Source organism: Oryzias latipes, chromosome 23 (assembly GCF_002234675.1).
Source record: "Oryzias latipes chromosome 23, ASM223467v1".
Classification (NCBI taxonomy): Eukaryota; Metazoa; Chordata; class Actinopteri; order Beloniformes; family Adrianichthyidae; genus Oryzias; species Oryzias latipes.
Genome location: NC_019881.2, coordinates 11,973,952 through 11,999,503, shown reverse-complemented (window position 1 = coordinate 11,999,503; position 25,552 = coordinate 11,973,952). Strand labels below are relative to the sequence as shown.

The 25,552-nt window shown below is 41.0% G+C and overlaps 2 protein-coding genes across 3 annotated transcripts in view; both read right to left on the bottom strand.

Annotated features, from left to right (window-relative positions):
• The window catches only part of tmtc1 (transmembrane and tetratricopeptide repeat containing 1), a 30,897-nt gene extending 20,935 nt beyond the window's left edge, over positions 1–9,962 (bottom strand). The window contains exons 1-8 of the mRNA XM_011491035.3: positions 9,517–9,962; positions 6,393–6,570; positions 5,890–5,963; positions 5,393–5,569; positions 3,395–3,476; positions 2,898–3,001; positions 2,569–2,758; positions 1,837–1,958 (exon numbers count right to left, since the gene is read on the bottom strand). Of these exons, the coding sequence (XP_011489337.1) occupies positions 1,837–1,958; positions 2,569–2,758; positions 2,898–3,001; positions 3,395–3,476; positions 5,393–5,569; positions 5,890–5,963; positions 6,393–6,570; positions 9,517–9,794 (1,205 nt within the window). The 5' untranslated portion in view covers positions 9,795–9,962. The remainder of the gene's footprint in view (positions 1–1,836; positions 1,959–2,568; positions 2,759–2,897; positions 3,002–3,394; positions 3,477–5,392; positions 5,570–5,889; positions 5,964–6,392; positions 6,571–9,516) is intronic.
• A 4,919-nt stretch (positions 9,963–14,881) lies between these two features.
• The window catches only part of LOC101164861 (patatin-like phospholipase domain-containing protein 2), a 67,074-nt gene continuing 56,403 nt past the window's right edge, over positions 14,882–25,552 (bottom strand). Inside the window, exons 10-11 of one of the 2 annotated variants that reach the window (XR_002293029.2) lie at positions 16,196–16,484; positions 14,882–16,143 (exon numbers count right to left, since the gene is read on the bottom strand). Coding sequence is in view for 1 of the 2 variants with exons in the window: in XM_004083120.4 (XP_004083168.2) it covers positions 16,247–16,484 (238 nt within the window). In the remaining variant the exon portion in view is untranslated. Of the gene's footprint in view, positions 16,485–25,552 lie in introns of both variants that reach the window. The other variant, XM_004083120.4, reaches the window with a different exon arrangement.

Here is a 25,552-nt window from a genome sequence, read left to right as displayed (position 1 = left end):
CGGCTCCGTTCAGAAGCACTGACCACACGGATTAAAATTAAAATGATGAGCGAACAGGTGCTTCATAATAATCGTAACATTATTAAAAGCACGTTTAGAAGATCGTCTCGTATATTACCAAGCTCACATGTCAATGTATATAGCCGCTCGGCGCTGTTTAACATTGTTTTGGATTGAATTGTTACATTCAATAAAGTTTGAAAAAAGAAATCTCTCCATCGGGATGTCACTCACCCATCACGATGGACGATGGTATCGTCCATCGGCACAACCCTAGTGTCTACCACTCTTTAAAGGCCGTGTCACACTGACGCTTCGTACAATTTGAGCGTATAGCACGAATGAAAATTGGTCATACGCGAATATACATGGAAAAAGTGAGAAAAGTTGAACAACATTTAAACCGTGGAGGAAGTAGGGATAACATGTAAACCCACGCTTCATTGAATTTTTACACTTTGACATTCAGAGCACTGAGCAGAAATCGCATAGTGTCAGCACCATGGTCAGCTCCCACCGATGCTTTGTTTTTTCCTAAACAGTGGGATTCCTCTGGTCTGCACTAAGTCAGCTGCTAGGCGCTAGCTAAAGAAGCCAGCTGTTGAGAGACCCCCGCCAAAACGGCAAGGGAGATCCACGAGAATGGCCCTGCGCGTCTCCAAAGTCTCTTCCACACCTGCTGTACCTGGCCCCCTTCCGTGACCCGCCTGGGCGCCAGACAACCCCCCCGTGAGAGATCTGACCTACCGCCCGGAGGTAGTGGGATACCCCCACTCGGTATAGACTGCTAGAGTGAGGACTGATCGGCCAATTTACATACCCGTCACACAATACGCCAATAGTGCATGATTATTGTGCTCTTTATATGCAATTCATTAGTGATTTGTGCTTCAGTTACATCATATGTGATATAAAAGTAATACATCGGTAGTACAAGGCTATTAGAAATATGTGGGACGGTCGTAGAAAGACACAAATTAGCGGATGCATTTCACAAAAATCATGCAAAGCTAAGTAAGATTTACTTAATAATATAACGTAATAGCCTATTCTGCAGCTGCTCTAGTCTGGCGTATAAACTGCGTTAAATATGCATAATTTGAAGAGCTTAAAACTGAATTCACGTAAAGACCCGTCAGCCAAAAACCTTGAGGGACATCTGCGCACATCATCGAATGTCGAACGCAAGAAACACTTATGAATGACGCATATCACGCATCAAATTTTCATCCATGTAAATGTGCGAAATGTAGATAGTGGCTGTACGACACGGCCTTTAAGAAGACCCCAATCTGAAGAACAATTTCCAAGGCATTGAAAGGTCTCCCCAAGATAAAAGACAGAGATCTCTTTAAGAAGTCATGGGGGGGGGGGGGTCATGTGGGACGTCACTTTTTCTTCTACTTCCCCCATCAACTGTCATCTGGAAAATGGATCCACAGTTTGCCCACAAATGAAAGACTTAGAAGAGTTTAGGGGTTTGAAGTGACTATTGTTAGAGAACCTCAACTCTGACCTCATACTGTCGTGAACAAAAACATTGTTGGAACGGTAAATAAAAATGTAGGAGCTTTAATTTTGAGGTTTATTTTAGAGTAATGTTGTAGATCTGGATTTCTTAGTTGTAAATGATAGTTTGTCATCAAAGGTTTTCATAGTTTATTAAGTTTTCCTAAATGAATGTTTAGCATTACTTTAATTTCTTGTGTGTTGACTTGACGATGTCAGAACTTTTGTTTGCCTTTGCAGCGTATCAGACATTCTGATTCTGCCCGATCTGCTGTCCCACCCGCACGGATGACCAGCAGCTGTGGTTGTTTCTAAACTCGTCCTCACCTGGGCATGTAAAGGACCCTCTCAGCGACGACAAACCCCACCCTGAAGAAAAGGTTACTGGCAGGAATGAAGGGAAACCCCAAGAACAGGATTCCCACTACGGGCGCACAGCTGTCCTCCTTCTGTGGAGAGAAGACACCATGGAGCCAGATAAATACCGACATCCATCACAGGGAACAATTCCAGTGCAGCTATGGCCTTACCCACACGCCCCCGTAGGGGGGATTGACCCATACGGGTTCTAGACAGTAGTATCTTAACCTTAAAGGTAGCGCAGGTGTATTTTATGCTACTTTCAAACCAGGCTCAGAAAGGTTCATTCAAGCGCCTATGTAAACACAAGAATATGGAGGGTTCGGGCTTCCGCGATCAAAACCATCAAGTTTATAGGTCGCTACACGCGCTTTTGGGTCCATCTGCGGGCTCTACGTACTACGTAGAACAAATGACGTATGTAGTACATACAAAGACCCAGGACTCAAAGGTGGAACTATAACTCTCGCCTTGGGAGGTTTCCCAGCAGGACTGGAGGATGTTTCCGTGGAGACGGAGGTCTGAACTGTTTAAACTACTGCTCCAAAATCCCGCTTCAGATAAGACGATGGATGGATGCAGACATTTAACAGACCAAGTAATTACAAACCAGCGAGTCACATCGCCCCGGAGTTGGTCCATCTTTCTCGTCCAAAACACAAAAAACCACGGGAGTTTCAGGAAATGCAAGGAACTTACCTGCAGGATGAGGACGCAGCGCAGACAGAGCGCCACCAAGAGGACAACCAGCAGCCCAGTGGCCACGTTGCGCACGTCTCCCAGAGACTCCACCAGAGGAATGCTACCCACCTGCCAGTCGTAGCAGAGGACCGCCGGCGCCAGCAGCAGCCAGGCGTTAAAGACCAGCAGGTACAAGAAGGTGAGAGTCCTGCCAACCAGGGGACAGGCGGGGTCATTGCAGCACACGCGTGTTTAATATGAGCGCTCACACACAGATCTGTAGTGACGGCTAATGACATCAGTGGATTAGATCTGTGTGTGTGTGTCATTTTTTTTGATATACACACCTGGTGAGCAGGTGAGGTGAGAAGGAGGCGGGGTTATCTTGTTCTGAAAATAGTGGCATGGATCCTCCCATCACCCACAGTCTGACTGACAAAATAAAAGCCACCTGAAGAAAGTAAACAAATGTTTCCTTAGGCTAACTGTAGTGTTTTTTTTAAATTATTAAATAAAGAATTTACAAATATATTTATGTATAAACTTAAATTTATTTTAACATCTCTAATTTTACATCCGTTTTTACAATTTACATAGATTATTAGATTCCCTTTTCTAAAAATAACACCATTGATTTCATTTACCTAATAATTTCCTTAGAGTGACATATTTGTACTTTTTTTGTGATTCGTCATTTTTCTTAAACAGGGAGCCGCACGGCTGCAGCTGATGGCAGCCGCCCACAGATCAATATATCACCAACCGATCGCCGTTCTCCCAATAGGACTACAACAACACACAAACATGAGACGAGAAAAAAGGCCGAATCTGGACAGAAACTCACGTGAACAGAGAGCAGACAAGCTCGCTTGAGGAGGGGGGCACAGCCATGGAGGAGGTCCGTTAGTCCTGAAGCCGATCGCTGACTGAAACAGCAAAACCAGATGTTCAGTAACCAGATGTTCCACTTTGTTTGCCCTGCTTGATTTTTTTGGAAACCATTTTCAACAAACTTGCGTCATCCCACATTTAAGTTTTAAAATCTGGTTCAGATTCAGATGAGGAAAACAAAAGACATTCATGGATCTAATCAGAATGGAGTGGAGCAGGGAGCTTGTGCTGCGTCACAAATACGATCTTTTTCTAATGTTTTTTTTTTTGTTTAGGTCTGTTTCTTACTCGCAACAATTAAAATAATAAAAAAGTAAAAATAATTTAAAAAAAAAACAAAGAAAATCTGTGTCAAAATGTAAAACAGAGACACTGTTGGTTTTTGTTTGATTTTTGCAGATTTATAAGAGCTGTTGTATCACTGGTGTGGGGTTTTTTTTAAGTTAGGGAGACAAATTAGTAGTTAATATTCTTCCCACCACAGTTTTGTTAAAATTGCATCATTCATTTGATGTGTTAAATACACAAAGATTTGATAGAAAACTGCTCCCTAGGCCAAAACTTAACTGAAGGTCTAATGGTTGGTTTTAGAATAAAAATCAATTTCCCTCAAAAATGTTTTGATTTAATCCAAAAACTAACAAGAAATGACAAAAATGTAGTTGTGTTTGATTTCAAACAGCCAACAACGGCCAAAATACATCCAAGAGGAATCCTTGTGTGTAACAAACACAAAATGATTTTTTAATCATTTAAAAAGCAGAATGTAAAAATGAATAAATTCATTCATTGAATTTGCTCTCATTTTGCGTGAGCTACCCTGACCTAAATCATTTAAGTAAACTTTTTTATATTCAGACAATCATTTTATGTTTTTCACTCTTCTTTTAAAAATAGTTTTTTTGTTTGTTATTTAACCCAGGTGGTTGTGGAGGCCTCCATCTGTGCAGTAAAACAGGCTGAACTTTATTTACATGCACCCGAGGAATGAAAGAACGTGACCCGCAGAGTCTGATCCAGATCAAAGTGGCTTTGTTGAAACAGGCTTATGAAGGATTTTTAGCTCTACTCCTATAATGACAAGCAAACTTCAGAGGATTATGAAAGCTGCTGTCATGGTGCCTCTAGGAGTCCTCTCCTCCCCCCTCCCTTCTCTACTCTGCTTCTCAGATTGGACCCAGCTGTTAGCACTCACCTCATCAACCTGCCGGCTCTACTTAAGAGGAACCTTCCCCAACATTCATCGCCAGTTCGTTGCCCTCTATGGTGCATTACCTGGTCTCTAGTTTATTTCACTCTATGTCTACGCTCCTAACCAAGCTTTCCACCTCGTCCACAGGACAATAACCATGAATGCCGACCTGGGTCTCATCGTTAAACCAGCAGATTGAAAGCCACCTGAGATCCAAAACCTTTAGCCACGCAACGATTCCACGCCACGCCAAGACTCACAGCCATTCCACAAGCTTGACCACGCCATTAGACAGCCAACATCAAAGCTCAGCTTCCTCGTCATCGCCACCATTCATCCTCAACGTCCGTACTTACCTACTGGTTCTCATCCAATCACCACCCAAGCCACTTCTACTCACAGGGACAATAAATCTTTAAATCCATCTCAGTCTTGTGTGATCCTTCCGGGTTCCAGCATCTGGGTCTACTCAGCCTAGCTGATCATGACAGTTGCTCTAATATATTATATTAGCTGGACCAGAGGGAGTCTTACAGACTTTCCCGGTATGTTAGAGCAACAGGTGTGCAGGTTTTAAGGTCAGACAGATGAGACGTCAGGTAACAGAGCGATATGAATTTAGCAAGTATCTTTTGTGAAATGTGATGGCTCGGTGGTCACTGTCTTCATTTTCCATTATTTATTATTACAAACTTGCAATAAAATTGTTTACAAAAACACTTGTGTTTTCACTTGATTTTTGCTTTCGTGGGAACTTACCGCATGAGGGACTTGCGACAAAGCACCAGGGCATCATACAGAAGGCAGACTCCAAACACCGTGATGCCCGTCTCTTTGACCAGCATGGCACACGTACCCAGCAGCAAACTGATGAGCAAGGCAGCTGGAGACTCTGTGCCAGGCAGGGAGTCCTCAGAGGAGGCGGCCCCCACACTCCTGAGGAAAAAGATTGTTCATCTAGACCAGTGATCCAATATTTTTTGCAAGCCCCCCCCTAGGTAAAAGAAAATGTTTGGCGCCGTGGATGGATGGATAACTGTAGGCAAAAATGCGCATTATGGGCTCACCGAGTGATATTTCCTGTGGGCCCCAAATAGGTTTGCCCCGTTTTATATAAGCTCCTCCCACATTGACCCTCTGGGTTTATTTTGATGTCACCTCATGCAGTTCTGGTCTCTTCTGTCTTAGTGTTAGGCTGTATGTCTAATCCATACAAGTCCTGTTTATAGAAGAAAGTCTGTTTTTTTTTTTTTTACCTGGTGTAGGAGAGGAAAGCCAGCAAGAAGAGCACACAGGCCAAGACGTCAGCCCTTCCCACGATTCCAGACACCTGCAACACACAGAGATGACTAACAAACGCTCACGACAGCAGGAACAGCCCATGTTGCTAAGCTACAGTGAGATAATTGTGAAGCTGTAGATGCAGACCAACAAAACCTGCAACAGAACTCTACAGAAGAAAGATCGACAACTTTCAGAGTTTCCTTTTTGTTTTTGTTGCTCTTGTGAATTGTTGTTTTTTTGCTGTCATTTTATTGCAGTTTTTCTCTTTGCTCGTTTTGCTGTGTGTTTTCTTCTGTTTTTAATGTATTTGTTTCATGTTTAACAGTAGAATGTTTGTTTTATTGGTAGTTCCTTATATTTTTTATTGAAATTTGCTGCTGTTGTGTTTTGTGTTGGTTTTCCTGCCGTTTCCTCTGCTGCTGGTGTCGTAACAAAGTTTGGTGTGCAGGGCGGAGCGTGTGCGCCAGGAGCTCACCGCCTCGGTGTGGACAGGGTGCACGGCGAAGAGGAGGGCTGTGATGAAGGCCAGGTGCGCTTGCTGGAAGACGTGGCGTTCACAGGTGTGCAGGAGCAGGCAAGTGGCGCAGATGTGGAGACACACGTTGACGAGGTGGAAATACAAAGGCGTCAGGCCACCCAGCACAACGTTTAACCTGTGGACAGAGACGTGAGACGTCAGCAGAGACCGTCAACCAGTGAGTCATTGTGACCAACAGGAAACACGCCGATCCTGGAATAACCACAAATCTAAAACATGTCAATTCTGACAGCTGATCCCTGAACAAGCTAAATTAAAGACCCACTCTGATTAAACAGACAACTTCTCCATCTTTATGTTTTCTGACTGATGTTTTGGGGACTTTTGACTGTCAACGGTGTCGTCACTCCGATGAGAATGCAGCTCATCCAGGACGGCCCACCAATGCTTTGGCGTGAAGGTCTGCTGTAGCCGTCAGCGTTGTGTCCAGAGCATGGAGGCGCTACCAGGAGCAGACATCCATCCTCCTACATCAGGGTGGAGAAGGCCCTAGGCGGGCGACAACCCTGCATCAGGACCACCACCTCCTCCCCTGAGCAAGGAGAAACGGGAAGAGCGCTGCAAATGTGCACGTCTGCTCAAACTGTTAGAAACAGACTCCATGAGGGTGGTATGAGGGCCCCGCCTCCAGAGGTGGGAGATGTGCTTACAGCCCGACATCGTGCAAGATGTTTGGCATTTGCTAAAAGACATAAAAATTGGCAAATTCATCACTTGTGCTCTTCATAGATGAAAGCAGGGTCACACTGAGCCCATGTGACAGACATGACAGTCTGGAGACGCTGTAGTAGAGGATGTTCTGCTGCTGCAACATCGTCCAACATGACCAGTTTGGCAGTGGCTCAGTAATGGTTTGGGGTGGCGTTTCTTTGGAGGGCCGCACAGCTCTCCCTGTGCTCACCAGAGGTAGCCTGACGGTCATTGGGTACAGAGATGAGATTCTCAGACTCTTTGTGAGACCACATGCTGGTGCGATTGGCACCTGGGTTCCTCCTAATGCTAGACCTCATGTCGCAGGAGTGTGTCAACAGTTTCTGCTAGACCAAGGTATTGATGTAATGCAGTGGTCCCAGGGCCACGGACCGGTACCGGTCCGTGGGTCATTTGGTACCGGGCCGCACAGAAAAAAATAAAATAACTTACATGACTTTCGTTTTATTGATTTCGCAATCTGAAAGATGTTTTATTTTGAAAAATTGCCTGATTCTCTGTTACGTCCGTCTATGTAACTCTTGACGCAGGCCAATTCACTCGTCTCGGTCATGTGAGAGGATACCGCAAAAATAAAACCCAGGAATTAGCTAAATGAAGTTTCTTTGCCAAGTGGAAAAGGCCCAGCCAGGAGACAGAAGAGGAGCCTTCCACTCCCAAAAAAAGAAAGCTACATTTAATAGACGGTATCAGGAGTCCTACGTAAAATACAGATTTATCCCAACGGGGGAGTCCCACGCACCATTCAGCATTGTGGAGAGTCGGATTTTCCATGCACTTATTTTGAAGCCATGTTTAATTGTTATAACAATAGCGACCAGAGAGTGTTGCGGGCAGAGAGGACGTTGCTCATGTCATAATTCGTGTTTATTGTTATGCTTAGAAAATACCACAGTTTTCATGCAAGTCATATTATTTTGTTGTACTGTACTGTCGGTCACGTGCACGTTTGGTTTACTGTCGGAGCTGGCATCACAGGGAATTAAATCAATCCCCTTTGCCTGCTTTGGTCAAAATAGGGTTGAGAACGGGTGTATCTTTTTTGCCTACGTGTCCTTTCATCTGGCAGTTATGTGGTTTCACCCTTAGTTATTTCTTCCTGTTGTGTTTACTTCTGTATTGCACCATGAGTGTGGAAAGGGGAGAGGATGATGACACATGTGCGATGCACAATGTTCAACGTGTCCAAATAAAAGTGCAGAGAACATCTTATCACACGTCTCTGCCTCTATTGCAGCGTTGCTGCAGCGTGTATCCGCCACATGTAACATACCGGTCTGTGAGAATTTTGTCAGACATCAAACCGGTCCATGGCGCAATACAGGTTGGGGACCGCTGATGTAATGGACCAGCCCGTCCATTCTACAGATCTGAATCTGACTGACCACATGTGGGACATCATGTCTCGGTCCCTCCACCAACGCCAGGTTGAACCACAGACTGTCCAGGAGTTGTGGTCCAGGCGGGGGAGGAGTTCCCCTAGAAGACCATCCCCCGCCTCATCAGAAGCATACCCAGGCGTTGCTGGGAGGTCATACAGGCACGTGGAGGCCACGCCCACTGCTACTCACATGACATCCAAGTTGGATCTGCCTGTAGTTCCATTTTAATTGTGAGCATGATTCCACATCCAGACCTCCATAGGCTAATACGTTTAATTTCCATGAATAGTTTTTTTGTGGTTGTGTTGACAGCAAACGCAACCATGTAAAGAATAAGCATTCATTCGTTCAGGTATAGGGTGTGTTTCAAAGTGTTCCCTTTATCTTTCGAACAGTGTCGTTTTTTTGTAGACCACCACAGTGATGCTCTGCGTGTCCTACAACAAATGGCATGTTCACGCATCTCATGCATGTAGGATTGAAAGGATTTTGCGATAATATGATTCATTATCACTGATTTGGCTTCGTCAAAATAAACATTAAAGTGCAGACAAATAAAAGTAGACGTGTAAATGTGCAGGTTTAAACACACCAGGGTGGTTGGAACAGCTGAAAAAGATGCTGAAGACTTTCAGCTGAAAGTGTCTGGAAGCATCAGACTGTTTGTCACCTCAGCTCTTCCGTTGTCAGGAAGGATGGTCAAAGGCGTCACGTGACAATTTGAGAGGATTTTGGGAGAAATGGCTCTTAAAAATGTTGGCGAAGTTCTGAATAAGTTTGGAAAATGTAAAGTCACGGGACAGCTGCAATTGGAACAAACGTCTGCTGAAAGATCTGGTAAAGTAACTAAAGTAACGCGGCGGTCCTGTAATGCATTACAGGTGTGAGGCAGTGACATCTGATCTACGATGTCGCCAGCATGACCCCCCCCCCCCCCCCCCCCCCCCTCGGGAAAGGCGGCGGCTCACTTGAAGGTGAGGACGCAGAGGGGTCTGTAGGACTTGTGGCTCGTGTTGTCCGCCATCTTTTTGCCCCAGAAGTCGTTACTGAAGATGCTGCGCAGGCTGGAGCCCGCACGGACGTCCGGGTTGTTGACGATGGCCCACACGTCGTCGTGGACCAGCTCCCCGTGCAGAGAGTTGCCGTAGCACAGCGCGCACGCGGCGACCAGCGCGGCGTAGCGCGCGCCGGCTCTGAGGGGGGCCGGACGCTCGCGACCTGCCTTTTCCCGCCGCGAAGAAGTCATCTGAAGGCCGGTTCCCAGCGCAGCGCCGCCGGGCTGACGGTGGAGGAGGCGGGCATCCTTCAGGACAAACGGCCGCGAAGGGATCCGGAGCGTGAACACACCGGATCGGAGTGATAGCTTCACGGCCGATCACAGCGTAGGAATTAAGAGACGCGAAAGTAGACCACGCCCACTAGCCTATGTTTTTATTTTATTTTTCTGGTTTCAGATCTAGTTTTTATTCAATTATGATGCAACGAATCAGAGGCAAATATGAAATGTTCAGTGGTCTTTTCTCTAGGATTAAAATGAAATGGTTCAGTCCAACATCTGAGATTGTTGCTGTCAGACCTGGAGACCATGAACACAGTTAGAAACAGCAGGAATAGCGGTTGTTTTCATGTCTGATGAGGATTTTTACATCAACTGAATGGGATTTTTGTGATCCTGAACATTTGACTTTATTGATCAAGAAGAAGCGTCCCACGCTTGTAATGTGATGTTTCCACCAGCAGGGGGCGACAATGGTCAGCTCCTGCTCCAATTATTTTTTTCTGTTTTTTTTTTTTATTTTTTTATTGAAGGCAAAACATCACCAGGGGGTATTCCAGAAAGCAGGTTATGCTAGCAAAATATGAATATATGCTAGTTGATAACCTCAGTTTTCGGTTCCAGAAATGGAGGTATGTTTCGGGATATGTCAAGTTGCCATAGTAACTCATGCTCTGAACATAACCTGGTCGGGAGCAGGTTTAGTTGAAGGTTAGTTTGTTTCAAGAGAGGTGAAGCAGCATGGCGTGTCCTTTTGAAGATGATTTAGTGGATGAAAAAAGCTCAGATAATACTTTTTCCACCATGAGAGGGTGATAAGACCACATATGGATATTGGAAAAATAAACTTTTTTACTTTGATCTAACTTAATTATTTGCTTCAGTTAAGATAAATCTTTTTTTTGTTAAGTCAGCTTAAAAATAACATTTAGTTTTCAGACAGTTATTTTACTTTCATTCAAATTAATTCAATCAATTAGGTGTAACTTTGGTGCTTCTGTTAGATCAGCACCGCAAGGGATTGTGGGATACCATTCCCTTTGCCTGTCTCGACGGATTTGGGTTAAGTGTGGGTTTTTGACCCAATGTGTTTAGTTGTTTAGCTTTTTTATCGTGTTTTGCCGAGTTATTTTGTCCTATGTTTAAGTCTCTGCACCATGAGTGAGAGGGAGAGAGAGGATGATGAGTTTATATAGCACCCCTACCAGCTCATGGTGTAATGACAATGTCGGAAAATTCTTTAATAATTATGTGCACTCCGTGAATTTTTTCCCCCCGTATTTTTTATTGTTTTAAAAATGAGCATATCTCAAACTTAAACATATGAGGGTTCAAGAAATATAATTAATTAAGATCGAAAAAATATTAATTGAATTGGAGTAATATGACATTTAGTTAGATTAATACGTAAATTTGAGTTGTATAAACAATAATTGAGTTTTATAGACGTAAGAAATTAGGTTGAATAAATTTAACTCAATTATTTGTTACCAATAGAAGTGATTCATTTAAGTTGGCAAAATTGGATGTTATATATATATGCGTCACAAGGAAAATGGAAATATGATCAGAAACTCGTGCGTTTACTTTGTCTGTTCTTCTACTACAAGCAGAGACTCTTTCTTTTGATGATCCAGCCGTGTTACTTTTTTGATGGGCGTATAATCTTCATACGCCGTCATTAAAACCTCAGACTCTGTCTCACTGCTGTGTAGTGCTTTCTTTTTTTTCACCACGCGTTTCCATGGTGACTCCAGAAATCGGCGATCTATTGAGAATGTCTTTATGTACCTGCTGTGCACGTGCATTAACCCAGGATTACCGAGCATAATTACGCTAACTCATATCCAGTCTTTTGGAACCGACATACCCAGAGTAAGCAAGTTCAGGCGGATTTCAGCCAGAGTTCAGGCTTAAAGTCAGGTTAGTTTAAACATGCTTCTTGGAATACCCCCCAGGTAACCCTGCAGCTGTCCACTTGAATCCTTTCTTCCTCCACCAAAGACAAGATCTCTACGGTTGTGTGATGCTAAGGAGGAGCACTTTTGGGGATTTCAGCGTTCTAATGCTAATATAACAGACTATTTTCATTCATCTTTGTTGTTTAATGATGAAACTGGACATTTCATCTGCAGGAGGAGGGGGGCGTATGTTTACTTCCGCATTGGTGTTCGGATGACAGGTTCATGATATAAGGTGACAAATGGACTTCGAGGAATGTGAATGAAAAGGAGAATACAGGCTGCAGCGGTCCTCTACACCCAAACGTGTCTCTGAGCTCCTTATTTTACACATGAAACTCCGCTTTACTGACACCGAACCCCGGAAAGCCGGCTCCACTGACCATAATCTGATTTTGAGTCGCCAAAAGGTTTAGAATTTCTTTGTTTTAAACCTATAATAATCCGGAAGCTTCACAAAAGGCTCCATATATTTCATCTTCAAGCTAGGCTCCGATAAACAGACAACTTTTGTGTTTTCTCCTTGTTAATCTATGACTTTTTTCCCGCAAATTTACGAGACTTTAAGTCGTAAATTTACTTTTCTTTTTTTTTTAGTGGCCCTTAAACTCCGTCGTACTATAGAATGCTTCACTGAGGTTGAGTGATGTCACCAACTGGTGAGTTTTATGACTCCTTTCAGTGTAGGAAATCTAAAACTTAAAGAGATTTGCGTGATGAAATGTATTTTAAAATTAAATTAACAGTTCTGTGTCTCACAGAACTGTTACTTCTTGTGTAGAGGATCCTGTGTCCTCCATTTGTTACCTGTATTAAGGACACCTGTTCGAACTGGTTATCTATATAGACCTGTCCACAACCTCAAACACTCATACTCCAAACTCCACTATGACCAAGACCAAAGAGCTGTCTAAGGACACCAGAAACTAAAGTGTTGACCTGCACCAGACTGGGAAGACGAAATCTGAAAGCAGCTTAGTGTGAAGAAATCAACTGTGGGAGCAAAATGAAAGACATACAAGACCACTAATGATCTCACTCCATCTGGGGCTACTCCAAAGATCTCATCCTGTGGGGTCAAAATAATCACAAGAATGGTGAGCAAAAATCCCAGAACCACAGGGGGAGGAACATAGTGAACGACTTGCAGAGAGCTGGGACCAAAGTAACAAAGGCTACCATCAGTAACACACCACACCGCCAGGGACTCAAATCCTGCAGTGGCAGATGTGTCCCCCTGCCAAAGCCAGAGCATGTGCAGGTCCAACTAAAGTTTGCTGGAGAGCATTTGGATCATCTAGAAGAGGATTGGGAGAATGTCCTGTGGTCAGATGAAACTAAAACAGAACTTTTTGGAAAGAACTCTACTTGTGTCTTGAGGATAAATAATGCTGAGTCACATCTAATGGATACCATACCTAAAGCATGGGGGTGGAAGCATCATGCTTTGGGGTTGTTTTTCAGCAAAGGGACCGGATGACTGATCCATGTTAAAGAAACAATGAATGGGGCCTCGAATCGTCAGATTTTGAGTCAAAACCTTATTCCATCATCAAGGACATTGAAGATGAAACATGGCGAGTCTTTCAGCATGACAACAATCCCAGACACGCTGCTCTTGTAATGAAGGAGTGGATTGTAAGAAGCATTTCAAGGTCCTGGAGTGGCCTAGGCAATCTCCAGATCCCAACTCCATAAATCAATCTTTGGATTTAGAATCCTTTGCTGATTCTTCTTCTAAAACTTACCCAAAAAATAGAGTAGTTGCTTTTGAGATTAAACCAACAGAAAAGCCACCATTTTAAACAAGAGTTTGTTTAAGGACCAGAAGAGGAGAGTAAGGAGCGAGTAGCAACCGCTCAGCCATTGAGAGCGGGTAGAAAGTTGTCTGCGGAGGCGGAGTTGTGTTGCAGCTTCATCTCGCTCGCGGCTATAATTTAATTTGATCCTTTGAGACATGGGACTGTTCAGAACAGGTGGATACAGGTGTTTCCACAGTGCATGTTACAACATGCTCATTGTTTTTATTTTCAACCTTTACTGTCAGATCTCAGATACAGTCACACTGCTTTTCTGTCAAAACCTCAAATCTGTGAACAATCAGAACAACAACAGCTGTTATTACGATTATGAAAGAGTTTTAAGATGTTGGCGGTAGACCTTAACAAAGTTAAAATGGTTACGTTTTGAAAACCCCTCTGTCAAAATCTTTTTAGTTCCGGAGACTGAACTGAAACAAAAGTATTTTTCACTATCACGTGGATCCACAAGGTGGCGCCAAACACAAGGATGAGGATGTTTGAACAGGAAGTGACATCCCAGAGAGGAAGACAGCTTCCTCATGATACAGCTGTTATGTATATATCCTAACAAAAAAACTTTGAGTAGATTTGTTGTGGACATGGACCTATTTTGCTCATTCTGTGGAACTCAAGAGGAAACTATTTATCATCTGTTTGTGGACTGCAGACATACAAATATATTTTGGATTGATCTGGGAAACTATATTGGTAATATAACTAAACAAACAGTTACATTTTTGGATAAAGAAATTATTCTGGGTTACCTTAATGTTAAGGTAAGCAAGGATTGTATCTTTATTACACAATTGTTTTTATTTTTATCAAAAGTCCATATTCATAAAGCCAAATGGCCAAACTCCAAACCTAAATTCCAGATTTTTTTGAGTGAAATAAATCAGTACTGTGACATTATCAAACATCTGCAAAACCAAAAGGCAATTCGAACTAATAGAATTTTTGAAAAATTTAAAATTTATTAAACCCCAGAGATTTTTTTTAATTGATGTTTCCTTTTCTCTAATGTTTTATATGTATATGTAAATATATATATATATATATATATTTTTTTTATTTTTATATTTTTCTGCACATTTTAATTCCCCCTGAGACATTCACATTGTTGTTGTATTGTTGTTTGTTAATAAAGTCTAAAAAAAAAATGATACAGCTGTTTATGGTTGTTAGGGGCTGGTCATGCATCTCCATGTTCACAGAAACTTTACACAAACACAAACTTTTAATCCAGTGCGACCAGCAGGTCGGTTCAAAGCCTTTGACTCCAAAACAATGAAAATAAATGATTGAAATGAGATTTATTGCAACACAGCACTTAAGTCATGGAGATATCTCATAAAAACTTTGACTGAAGAAGTGGGTTCCACTCTCGCTTTAGCTAAAATGTGAACAGATGTCTGAAGAATCAAAAATACATAAAAATTACTAAATAATATTGTATTTGATCGTGTCTCAATCAAATCTTTTCTATTAGCTTGTGTAAGGATGGCTGTTTTGATTCAAACGTCATCGCGTTTCTGTCAACAGAAGAATTATGTTTGTGGTGGTAATTTAATCATAATCTGTGTAGAGACAGATGGAGGCAGAGATGTGCTTTTAGTAATCCTTTCAATGCTGTTTCAGGGTTCTCTTGAAGGTGATGCATTCAAAGCCCCACACAGAGTCTGGAAACATCAGTGCTTCCATCCCTGAACAGCCCCAAAGTCAGCTTTCCTGTAGAACTGAACGATGCTGCTCTTTGGTGGACTGAATGACGGCTGGTTCAAACCGCAGAGGCTCCCTTCTGTGCACTGCCACAACTGCGAGACACGCCGTCGGAACATCCCGAACATTTCGTCCTCCTGTCCCTGCAGATCCCATCAAATGCTCCCTGCATGCAAGTCTTCAAAGCTCCTCTAAAATAGCTAAAATAACCTCTGTCCAATCCCTCATCCACCTATTATCTCCAAAATTCTAGAAAAAGTAGTCACGAACCGGCTCCACCATCTCTCTTGTCATCATCCTCTATCCTCACAACCTTGGGCTGCTTTAAATCATAACCTTTCAGGTTGCATTCACATAATCCGCTGCATTCACTTCAGGTGTTCCTCAGGGCTCTGTCCTGAGCCTCCTCCTTGTCAATTTTACCCCCCCCCCCCCCCCCCTGGCAATATTTTGAAAACTGTTTCATTTCTTCCTCTGACACGCACAATAAATCTGTCTTATTACCATAAACCGTTTGATCTCCTGTGACAGGTCTTATCCATCTTCTTCACTTCCATACTTAAGCCTCCCTAATCAGGCCATAGTTGTCTCACAGTCATGGGTGCCATAAGACGTCTGACTTTTCCAGGGGATGGATCAGCCTTGCAGGTCTGAGATGGTTCCTCCCAGTGCAGGATCATGTCCCGCTCTGCACCGGGAGCGCTTCCTTCAGCCCAAGCATTGGGGATGTTTTTGTGGTTCATAACCAAGTTTTGTCTCTGAAGAGAGCAGATGATGAACGCGTCTGAGGAAATGTTGAAGAGAAGAACTGCAGAGTCAAGTCTGCGTGTTTGTGTCCTGAGGGTGTTGTTGCAGCTCACTGCAGAGGGGGGGGGTCCCCTTTACCAACCAGTCATTCATGCACCTAAACCCCTCACAGAACGCCCAACCCCAGCATCCGTCACTGCTCTGCGTCACCGAAGGATTCGTCCTGGGAGCCCACAAAGAAGCAGACTTGTGGGGAGGAGGGGGCGCTGACAGGATGCTGGGGGAGCGATGATGGTGAGGATGAGGAGTTTGGGACGTCCCAGTAGTTGTCCTGGAGCTGGAGGGCGGAGACGGCGGGCGGTATATCTTTGAAGGCGGGGCTTTCTGAAGGCAGCGGGGGCACGCTCATGCACTTCCTGAGTCCCAGCTCACTGCAAAGAAGATCACAAGAAGAAGCTCAGAGCTTCAGAAACACCCCACTCCTTTGAACCCTTTAGCACCTTTAACATTCTTCAGACCACCAAAACTCTTCAACCGTTTACGCAATTAATGTAATTCCAGCGGATTGTGAAGCGAAGAAGTGGCTTTGAACTGATATGTAACACTTTACTGTAGCGGCATGTTTACAAATCAACATGAATCAGCTGATCCCGTAAACTGTCGAAATATTAGGGTATGTCAAAGAGCACGTGGAATTTAGGATTGTAAAGAAACCTCCAAACGGTTAATGTCTGAATATCTAAAAAGAATGTCCAACGTTGTTGGATCCTATCCATAATCGCCATCTTAGAAGTATTTTCTTCAGTATACCTTACTAGGACTCCCTACATTCACACCGCTCTCGCCAACACGGGTTTAAGTGGACACTTTCAATGAAAAGTCTATGTAAACAAGCGTTTTGGGCTTCCACATTCACAGGCAGCTATGCACATTATAAAGACAAGTTTTTGGGTTCTACGCACAAAACGCGTGGCTATTAAAGATTGCAAGTTAAAGTTTGTCAAACTTGCCTAATCAGGAACCCGAATTTGGTGGTGACGTATGGATAGCATCCTTTTTAATTCATAGATGGATAAATTAATGATTGAAGTTTGTGTCCGACTGGAATTTAATGACAAATCTTTCATATATCGGAATAGAGCTGTGAAAGAAAAAGCCTGGAACAAGATTTGCACCACTTTGACATTTCACACCAAGACCCTTTTAACTGCAGGTGGCGGATATGCGCTTGGAAACAGTAGAAGAAGAAGCCCCTCCCTGCCTGTCCAGTGTGAACACCATGGGTTATACTCGCGTTCAAGAACGTTTACCGCATCCCTGATCGTGCCTTACATGCCTAGTGTGTCCGTGGCTTCACACCGACTTTGGTCAAGGACAGGGAGGTTGTGGGTTCAAATCTAGTCGGGTCAAAACACCTCCCTGCGTTACATTTTGCATGAAGGGCTGGTTTAGGGGGTTGAACCACCACATGATTCCTGCTCCTGCGGTGAGCTTAAATGTGGACCCTTAGCAAAAAGTAGTCTACTTAATAGTAATACAAGTATACTTAGTCTATACTAAAAGTGAGGCAGTATACTTGAAGTTTACTTTGCACGTACTATCTATATATTGTGAACTTAAAGTCCCATTCCAATCATCTTTTGATCTATTTTCAAAGCGTTCCCAGTGGTCTTTTAGTTATAATTATGCACTTTTTAGACAACATCAAAATACCTATGTCACTTCCTAGGACATATTTTCTGCAGAGCGGCAGAAATTCACAGCTGATTTATGGATGGGACTGTTGGGGCGGAAGTACCCCTCCGCTGTAGAAGTACCCCTTTCTTTACACTCTCTCCCCCTGGCTTACAGCTCTTCACACCCCCAATCTAACTTTAGCGGTGCAACAAAAATGGCAGCAATATCAGAGGCATCCAGCCGTACAGTTTAGATCCAGATTCCAACTCAGGCAAAGAAAACAAAGACGTTCATGAATCTATTTGTCTATATGGATGAAGTGGAGCAGGGAGACCTCAGCCCACCCATTTTAGTTTCTGCGTCACCAACCAAGGCTTTTTCAAACGGCGGATTTTTATCTGCTCATGATTCATGATAATTTAGATAAAAAAATACTCAGAAAAACCAATTAAATCCTAAATTAGTTTACACACATCCTCCATCAGGAGAACGATGCTAAAAGAACGTGTAAAAAACTATGGAGTGATATTTCTGCCACTATTTTGCACACAAAACTTTCTAAGTTGCAAATTAAAATATTAGCTTTTCAATTATATTTATATTTTTGCTTTCAAATTGTTTTTTTTTTTTTCAAAAAATTTTTTTTGCTTTTGCCAAACACATTTTTTCACATGCGTTGTGTGTCATCTTACTTTTTTCCTATCTTTGATTTTGCTGAGTTAAGTTTCAGTTTGACGTGACAAAGCTGCCATCAAACAGCTGCTGATTGGTCCAGATTCCAACCAATCAGGTGTCTCTGTCTCATGTTGCCGGTGCTTGGAGGCAGACACGGACTTTGGACTTTGAGTTGGTTCTGTTCTAACAGGATTCTGCCGTTTTCCACCATTCTGGCCCGTTTCTCTCAGAGTAAAACCCAGAAGGAGCAGCAAAGCAGCTAAAATAAAACCAAGTTTTGTATTTTTTTGTCAGTGTAGCGACCAACGTGTTTAAAATGTCTGCAACAGAAAAAAACGGCCGACTCCGTCCAGCCGGATGTAACACTTTATAAGATTTGTATCTGAACTATTGTTTTATTTTAAGAGACAATAGCATTTTTTCACGAGAATTTTTTTTTAACTTTGGACAATCGCTCACGAGTTCTAAAACATGAGACACTGTAAAAAAATAAACTTAAAAGTTAAAAATGTTCCTCCTGCTAAATACATTGAGTCTGCTGTGGTGAGCCATCATTATTTTGCTTATTATTGCTGTTCATCTAATCCCAAACATTTGTGCAGCATGAAATATTATGTGCTTTTAATCTTTTATTGTTTTGTTTTAACAAACAGATCTGAAAGAAAATCACACTTTTTACCAAAAATTTGCTCTGCAGGATCCACAGATCACACACAGGCCTGTTGATTTAATGTCAGCAGATAAACTTTACAGTTTCAGGAGATCATCTGCCATAAATTCACAAATCTGACCGAATAAAAATTCATAAATGCTAAAAAAGAAAGAAAGAAAGTATGAATTATTGTTAAAATGATAAAAAATGAAAAATTCTTCATCCAAAGAGACAAAATTGAGGGTAAAAAGAGCTGGTTCAGCTGCTGAGCCTCGGTAGCTGACACCATGTTAGATAAATACGGGGATTTGATTGGTTAGAATCTGGACCAATCAGCAGCTGTTTGATGGCAGCTTTGTCACTTATCTCAGCAAAATCAAAGACAGGAAAAAGCGAGATGACACAATACGCATGCGAAAACGTTTTTGGCTGTGGCAGTTATGTCTCGCTAAGTGACCTTCAGAGTGGTCAGCAAAATCAAAGATAGGAAAAAACGAGATGTGACAACGCATTTGAAAACGTGTGTTTTGCAAACGCAAAAATATTTTTTGAAAGCAAAACAACATTTTTGAAAGCCCAAAAAATAATAATTGAAAAGCAAATATTTCATATTTTTATTTGCAACGTAGTGGCAGAACTAGAAAGAGCTGCATTTCCAGAAGAAAATGCAGGGTTGAATGCTATAATGCTGAATGAAAGCTGAATTTGCTGAAGAAATGGCTGAACAGAGCTGAAAGAGCTCAACATTTTAAAAGTAGAATGGTTAAAGCAGGTAAAAAACTGTGAAAGAAGTTAAAAAAAAAGATTTCCTATGTATTTTAATGAAGCAAAAATCCTGGGAAATCCTGGAATATCTTTAAAAGTTAAAAGATTTGAAAAAAAGTCATAGCAGGAATAAGCTGAAAAAGTTGAACATTGTAATAGTAGAATGGCTATAATAAGTCAAAAAATGTAGAAGGAGTTAAGCATGAAAGCTTAAGTTGATGAAAAAATGGCTGAACTGTTGAAAATTTGAAGATGTTGCTAAAATTGTTAAAAGTGCTAGCATTGGAATCAGCATCATCAACTGACTAATAAAAACACATTGTTTGAGAGTATCATATTGGTAAAAGCTACATGTTCTAAGTTGACAGAAAATCCACTTTTTTCAAAATGGCGGCTTTTCTATTAATTTTATCTCCATAGCAACCATTTTACGTTTGGGTCGGCATGGGATGACGAACAAATCGACGTCAGTTTCAGACAAATCGGAAAAAGTAAACCTTTGGACGTCCTTAGCAACGAAGTTTGTTGGCTAACCACGCCCACATTCCTTATATGTCCAGATCCAGTGAATTTCAATCTGTTCAGTTCCAGCCATGGATGAAGTTTATTGCAATGGTCACCTCAGAACTTGTCAAAAAATGGCCACCAAACAGGAGGTTGTGTCGACATCCCATAATAATTTCAAAACGTATGTTGAAGTCCAAAGCCTTGTGAGCATTTCAATGTTTGAACGGTGCCTCTAGCTGAAAGCAAGTTATAATGCTCGAAAGCAACAAAGGTTTTCAAGGATTCTCCGTGTATTTAAATGAAGCAAAAATCTTGGAAAATCCTGGAAAATCTTGGAATATCTTGAAAAGTTCAAACATTTGAAAGACTAAAAGTCGTAGCTGAATGGAATAAGCTGAAAGGGATGAACATTGTAATAGTAGAATGGTAAAAATAGGTGAAAGTTTGAAGAAGTTTAAAATTGCCTCACATTTTGGCACAAAATGGCCGCCAAACTGTAGGTGGTGTTGCCATCCCATAATAATTTTGAACCTTATGTTGAAGTCCAAAACCTTGTGAACATTTCAATATTTGAACGGTGTCTCTAGCCAAAAGAATGTTAAAGTTACAATTGTTTAAAGAAGCAAAGGTGTGGCCAATGGAGCAAAAAGATTGGAAAATCTGGGAATATCCGGGAATATCTGGAAAAGTTCAAGGATTTGAAGGACCAAAAGTCATAGCTGAAAGGAATAAGCTGAAAGGGTTGAACATTGTAATAGTAGAATGGTAAAAATAGGTGAAAGTTTGAAGAAGTTTAAAATTGCCTCACATTTTGGCACAAATTGGCCGCCATACTGTAGGTGGTGTTGCCATCCCATAATAATTTTGAGCCTTATGTTGAAGTCCAAAGCCTTGTGAACATTTAAATGTTTGAACGGTGTCTCTAGCCAAAAGAATGTTAAAGTTACAATTGTTTAATGAAGCAAAGGTGTGGTCAATGGAGCAAAATAATTGGAAAATCCGGGAATATCCGGGAATATCTGGAAAAGTTCAAGGATTTGAAGGACAAAATGTCATAGCTAGAATAAGATGAAAGAGCTGAACATTTTCATAGTCAAACGGTTAAAATAGGTGAAAAATTGTAGAAGGAGTTTAGCTGTGAACTTCTGCACGAAAAATTCTCCATGTATTTCAATGGAGCAAAAATTCCCGGAAAACCTGGAATATCTTAAAAAGTAAAAGGATTTGAAAAACCAAAAGTCATAGCACAAATAAGCAGAAAGAGCTGAACATTTTAAAAGTTGAATGGTTACAATCGGTTAAAAATTGTAGAAGGAGTTAAGCGGCGAAAGACGGCGGAAGATAGGTGTAAAGAATAAAAAAAACTAGAAGGAGCTGCATTTCCAGAAGAAAATGCAGGGTTGAATGCTGTACTGCTGAATGAAAGCTGAATTAGCTGAAGAAATGGCTCAACTGTACTGGAAGAACCATGAAAAGTTAAAGGTGCAAAAGTCCTAGCAGGAATAAGCTGAAAAAGTTGAACATTGTAATAGTAGAATGGCTGAAATAGGTCAAAATTTGTAGGACTTAAGCATGAAAGCTGAAATTGTTGAAAAAATGGCTGAATTGTTGAAAATTTGAAGATGTTGCTAAAATGGCTAAAAGTACTAGCATTGGAATCAGCATCATCAACTGACTCCAAAAAACACATTGTTTGAGAGTATCATATTGGTAAAAGCTACATGTTCTAAGTTGATAGAAAATCCACTCTTTTCAAAATGGCGGCTTTTCTATTGATTTTATCTCCATAGCAACCATTTTATGTTTGGGTCGCCTGGAGATGAGGAACAAATCAATGTCGGTTTCAGATGAATCGGAAAAAGTAAATTTTTGGACGTCCTTAGCAACGAGCTTTGTTTGCTAACCACGCCCACATTCCTTATATGTCCAGATCCAGTGAATTTCAATATGTTCAGTTCCAGCCATGGATGAAGTTTATTGCAACATTTGCTTCAGATTTTGTCAAAAAATGCCCACCAAACAGTAGGTTGTGTTGCCATCCCATAATAATTTCAAAACGTATGTTGAAGTCCAAAGCCTTGTGAGCATTTCAATGTTTGAACGGTGCCTCTAGCTGAAAGCATGTTAAAGTTATAATGCTTGAAAGCAACAAAGGTTTTCAAGGATTCTCCATGTATTTAAATGAAGCAAAAATCTTAGAAAATCCTGGAAAATCTTGGAATATCTTGAAAAGTTCAAACATTTGAAAGACTAAAAGTCGTAGTTGAATGGAATAAGCTGAAAGGGTTGAACATTGTAATAGTAGAATGGTAAAAATAGGTGAAAGTTTGAAGAAGTTTAAAATTGCCTCACATTTTGGCACAAAATGGCCGCCAAACTGTAGGTGGTGTTGCCATCCCATAATAATTTTGAACCTTATGTTGAAGTCCAAAACCTTGTGAACATTTCAATATTTGAACGGTGTCTCTAGCCAAAAGAATGTTAAAGTTACAATTGTTTAAAGAAGCAAAGGTGTGACCAATGGAGCAAAAACATTGGAAAATCTGGGAATATCCGGGAATATCTGGAAAAGTTCAAAGATTTGAAGGACCAAAATGTCATAGCTAGAATAAGATGAAAGAGCTGAACATTTTCATAGTCGAACGGTTAAAAAAGGTGAAAAATTGTAGAAGGAGTTTAACTGTGAACTTCTGCACGAAAAATTCTCCATGTATTTCAATGGAGCAAAAATTCCCGGAAAACCTGGAATATCTTAAAAAGTAAAAGGATTTGAAAAACCAAAAGTCATAGCACAAATAAGCAGAAAGAGCTGAACATTTTAAAAGTTGAATGGTTAAAATCGGTTAAAAATTGTAGAAGGAGTTAAGCGGCGAAAAACGGCGGAAGATAGGCGTAAAGAATAAATAAAGAGAAACAGGAAAACAAAGGGTTGAATGCTTTACAGCATTCAACCAATAACTAGAAGGAGCTGCATTTCCAGAAGAAAATGCAGGGTTGAATGCTGTATTGCTGAAAGAAAGCTTAATGTGTAAAATAAATGGCTGAACTGAGCTGAAAGAGATCAACATTTTAAAAGTAAAATGGTTAAAAAAAGTAAAAACCTGTAAAAGAGGTTAAGCACAAGAATTCCCTATGCATTTTAATGGAGCAAAAATCCTGGAAAATCTTGGAATATCTTGAAAAGTTCAAAGATTTGAAAGACTAAAAGTCGTAGCTGAAAGGAATAAGCTGAAAGGGTTGAACATTGTAATAGTAGAAGGATTAAACTACGTGAAAGTTTGAAGAAGTTTAAAATTGCCTCACATTTTGGCACAAAATGGCCGCCAAACTGTAGGTGGTGTTGCCATCCCATAATAATCTTGAACCTTATGTTGAAGTCCAAAACCTTGTGAACATTTCAATATTTGAACGGTGTCTCTAGCCAAAAGAATGTTAAAGTTACAATTGTTTAAAGAAGCAAAGGTGTGGCCAATGGAGCAAAAAGATTGGAAAATCTGGCAATATCCGGGAATATCTGGAAAAGTTCAAGGATTTGAAGGACCAAAAGTCATAGCTGAAAGGAATAAGCTGAAAGGGTTGAACATTGTAATAGTAGAATGGTAAAAATAGGTGAAAGTTTGAAGAAGTTTAAAATTGCCTCACATTTTGGCACAAAATGGCCGCCAAACTGTAGGTGGTGTTGCCATCCCATAATAATTTTGAGCCTTATGTTGAAGTCCAAAACCTTGTGAACATTTCAATATTTGAACGGTGTCTCTAGCCAAAAGAATGTTAAAGTTACAATTGTTTAAAGAAGCAAAGGTGTGGCCAATGGAGCAAAAACATTGGAAAATCTGGGAATATCCGGGAATATCTGGAAAAGTTCAAAGATGTGAAGGACCAAAAGTCATAGCTGAAAGGAATAAGATGAAAGGGTTGAACATTGTAATAGTAGAATGGTAAAAATAGGTGAAAGTTTGAAGAAGTTTAAAATTGCCTCACATTTTGGCACAAAATGGCCGCCAAACTGTAGGTGGTGTTGCCATCCCATAATAATTTTGAACCTTATGTTGAAGTCCAAATCCTTGTGAACATTTCAATATTTGAACGGTGTCTCTAGCCGAAAGAATGTTAAAGTTACAATTGTTTAAAGAAGCAAAGGTGTGGCCAATGGAGCAAAAAGATTGGAAAATCTGGGAATATCTGGGAATATCTGGAAAAGTTCAGGGATTTGAAGGACCAAAAGTCATAGCTGAAAGGAATAAGCTGAAAGGGTTGAACATTGTAATAGTAGAATGGTAAAAATAGGTGAAAGTTTGAAGAAGTTTAAAATTGCCTCACATTTTGGCACAAAATGGCCGCCAAACTGTAGGTGGTGTTGCCATCCCATAATAATTTTGAGCCTTATGTTGAAGTCCAAAGTCTTGTGAACATTTAAATGTTTGAACGGTGTCTCTAGCCAAAAGAATGTTAAAGTTACAATTGTTTAAAGAAGCAAAGGTGTGGTCAATGGAGCAAAATAATTGGAAAATCCGGGAATATCCGGGAATATCTGGAAAAGTTCACGGATTTGAAGGACAAAATGTCATAGCTAGAATAAGATGAAAGAGCTGAACATTTTCATAGTCAAACGGTTAAAATAGGTGAAAAATTGTAGAAGGAGTTTAGCTGTGAACTTCTGCACAAAAAATTCTCCATGTATTTCAATGGAGCAAAAATTCCCGGAAAACCTGGAATATCTTAAAAAGTAAAAGGATTTGAAAAACCAAAAGTCATAGCACAAATATGCAGAAAGAGCTGAACATTTTAAAAGTTGAATGGTTACAATCGGTTAAAAATTGTAGAAGGAGTTAAGCGGCGAAAAACGGCGGAAGATAGGCGTAAAGAATAATAAATAAAGAGAAACAGGAAAACAAAGGGTTGAATGCTTTACAGCATTCAACCAACTAGAAGGAGCTGCATTTCCAGAAGAAAATGCAGGGTTGAATGCTGTACTGCTGAATGAAAGCTGAATTAGCTGAAGAAATGGCTGAACTGTACTGGAAGAACCATGAAAAGTTAAAGGTGCAAAAGTCCTAGCAGGAATAAGCTGAAAAAGTTGAACATTGTAACAGTAGAATGGCTGAAATAGGTCAAAATTTGTAGGACTTAAGCATGAAAGCTGAAATTGTTGAAAAAATGGCTGAATTGTTGAAAATTTGAAGATGTTGCTAAAATGGCTAAAAGTACTAGCATTGGAATCAG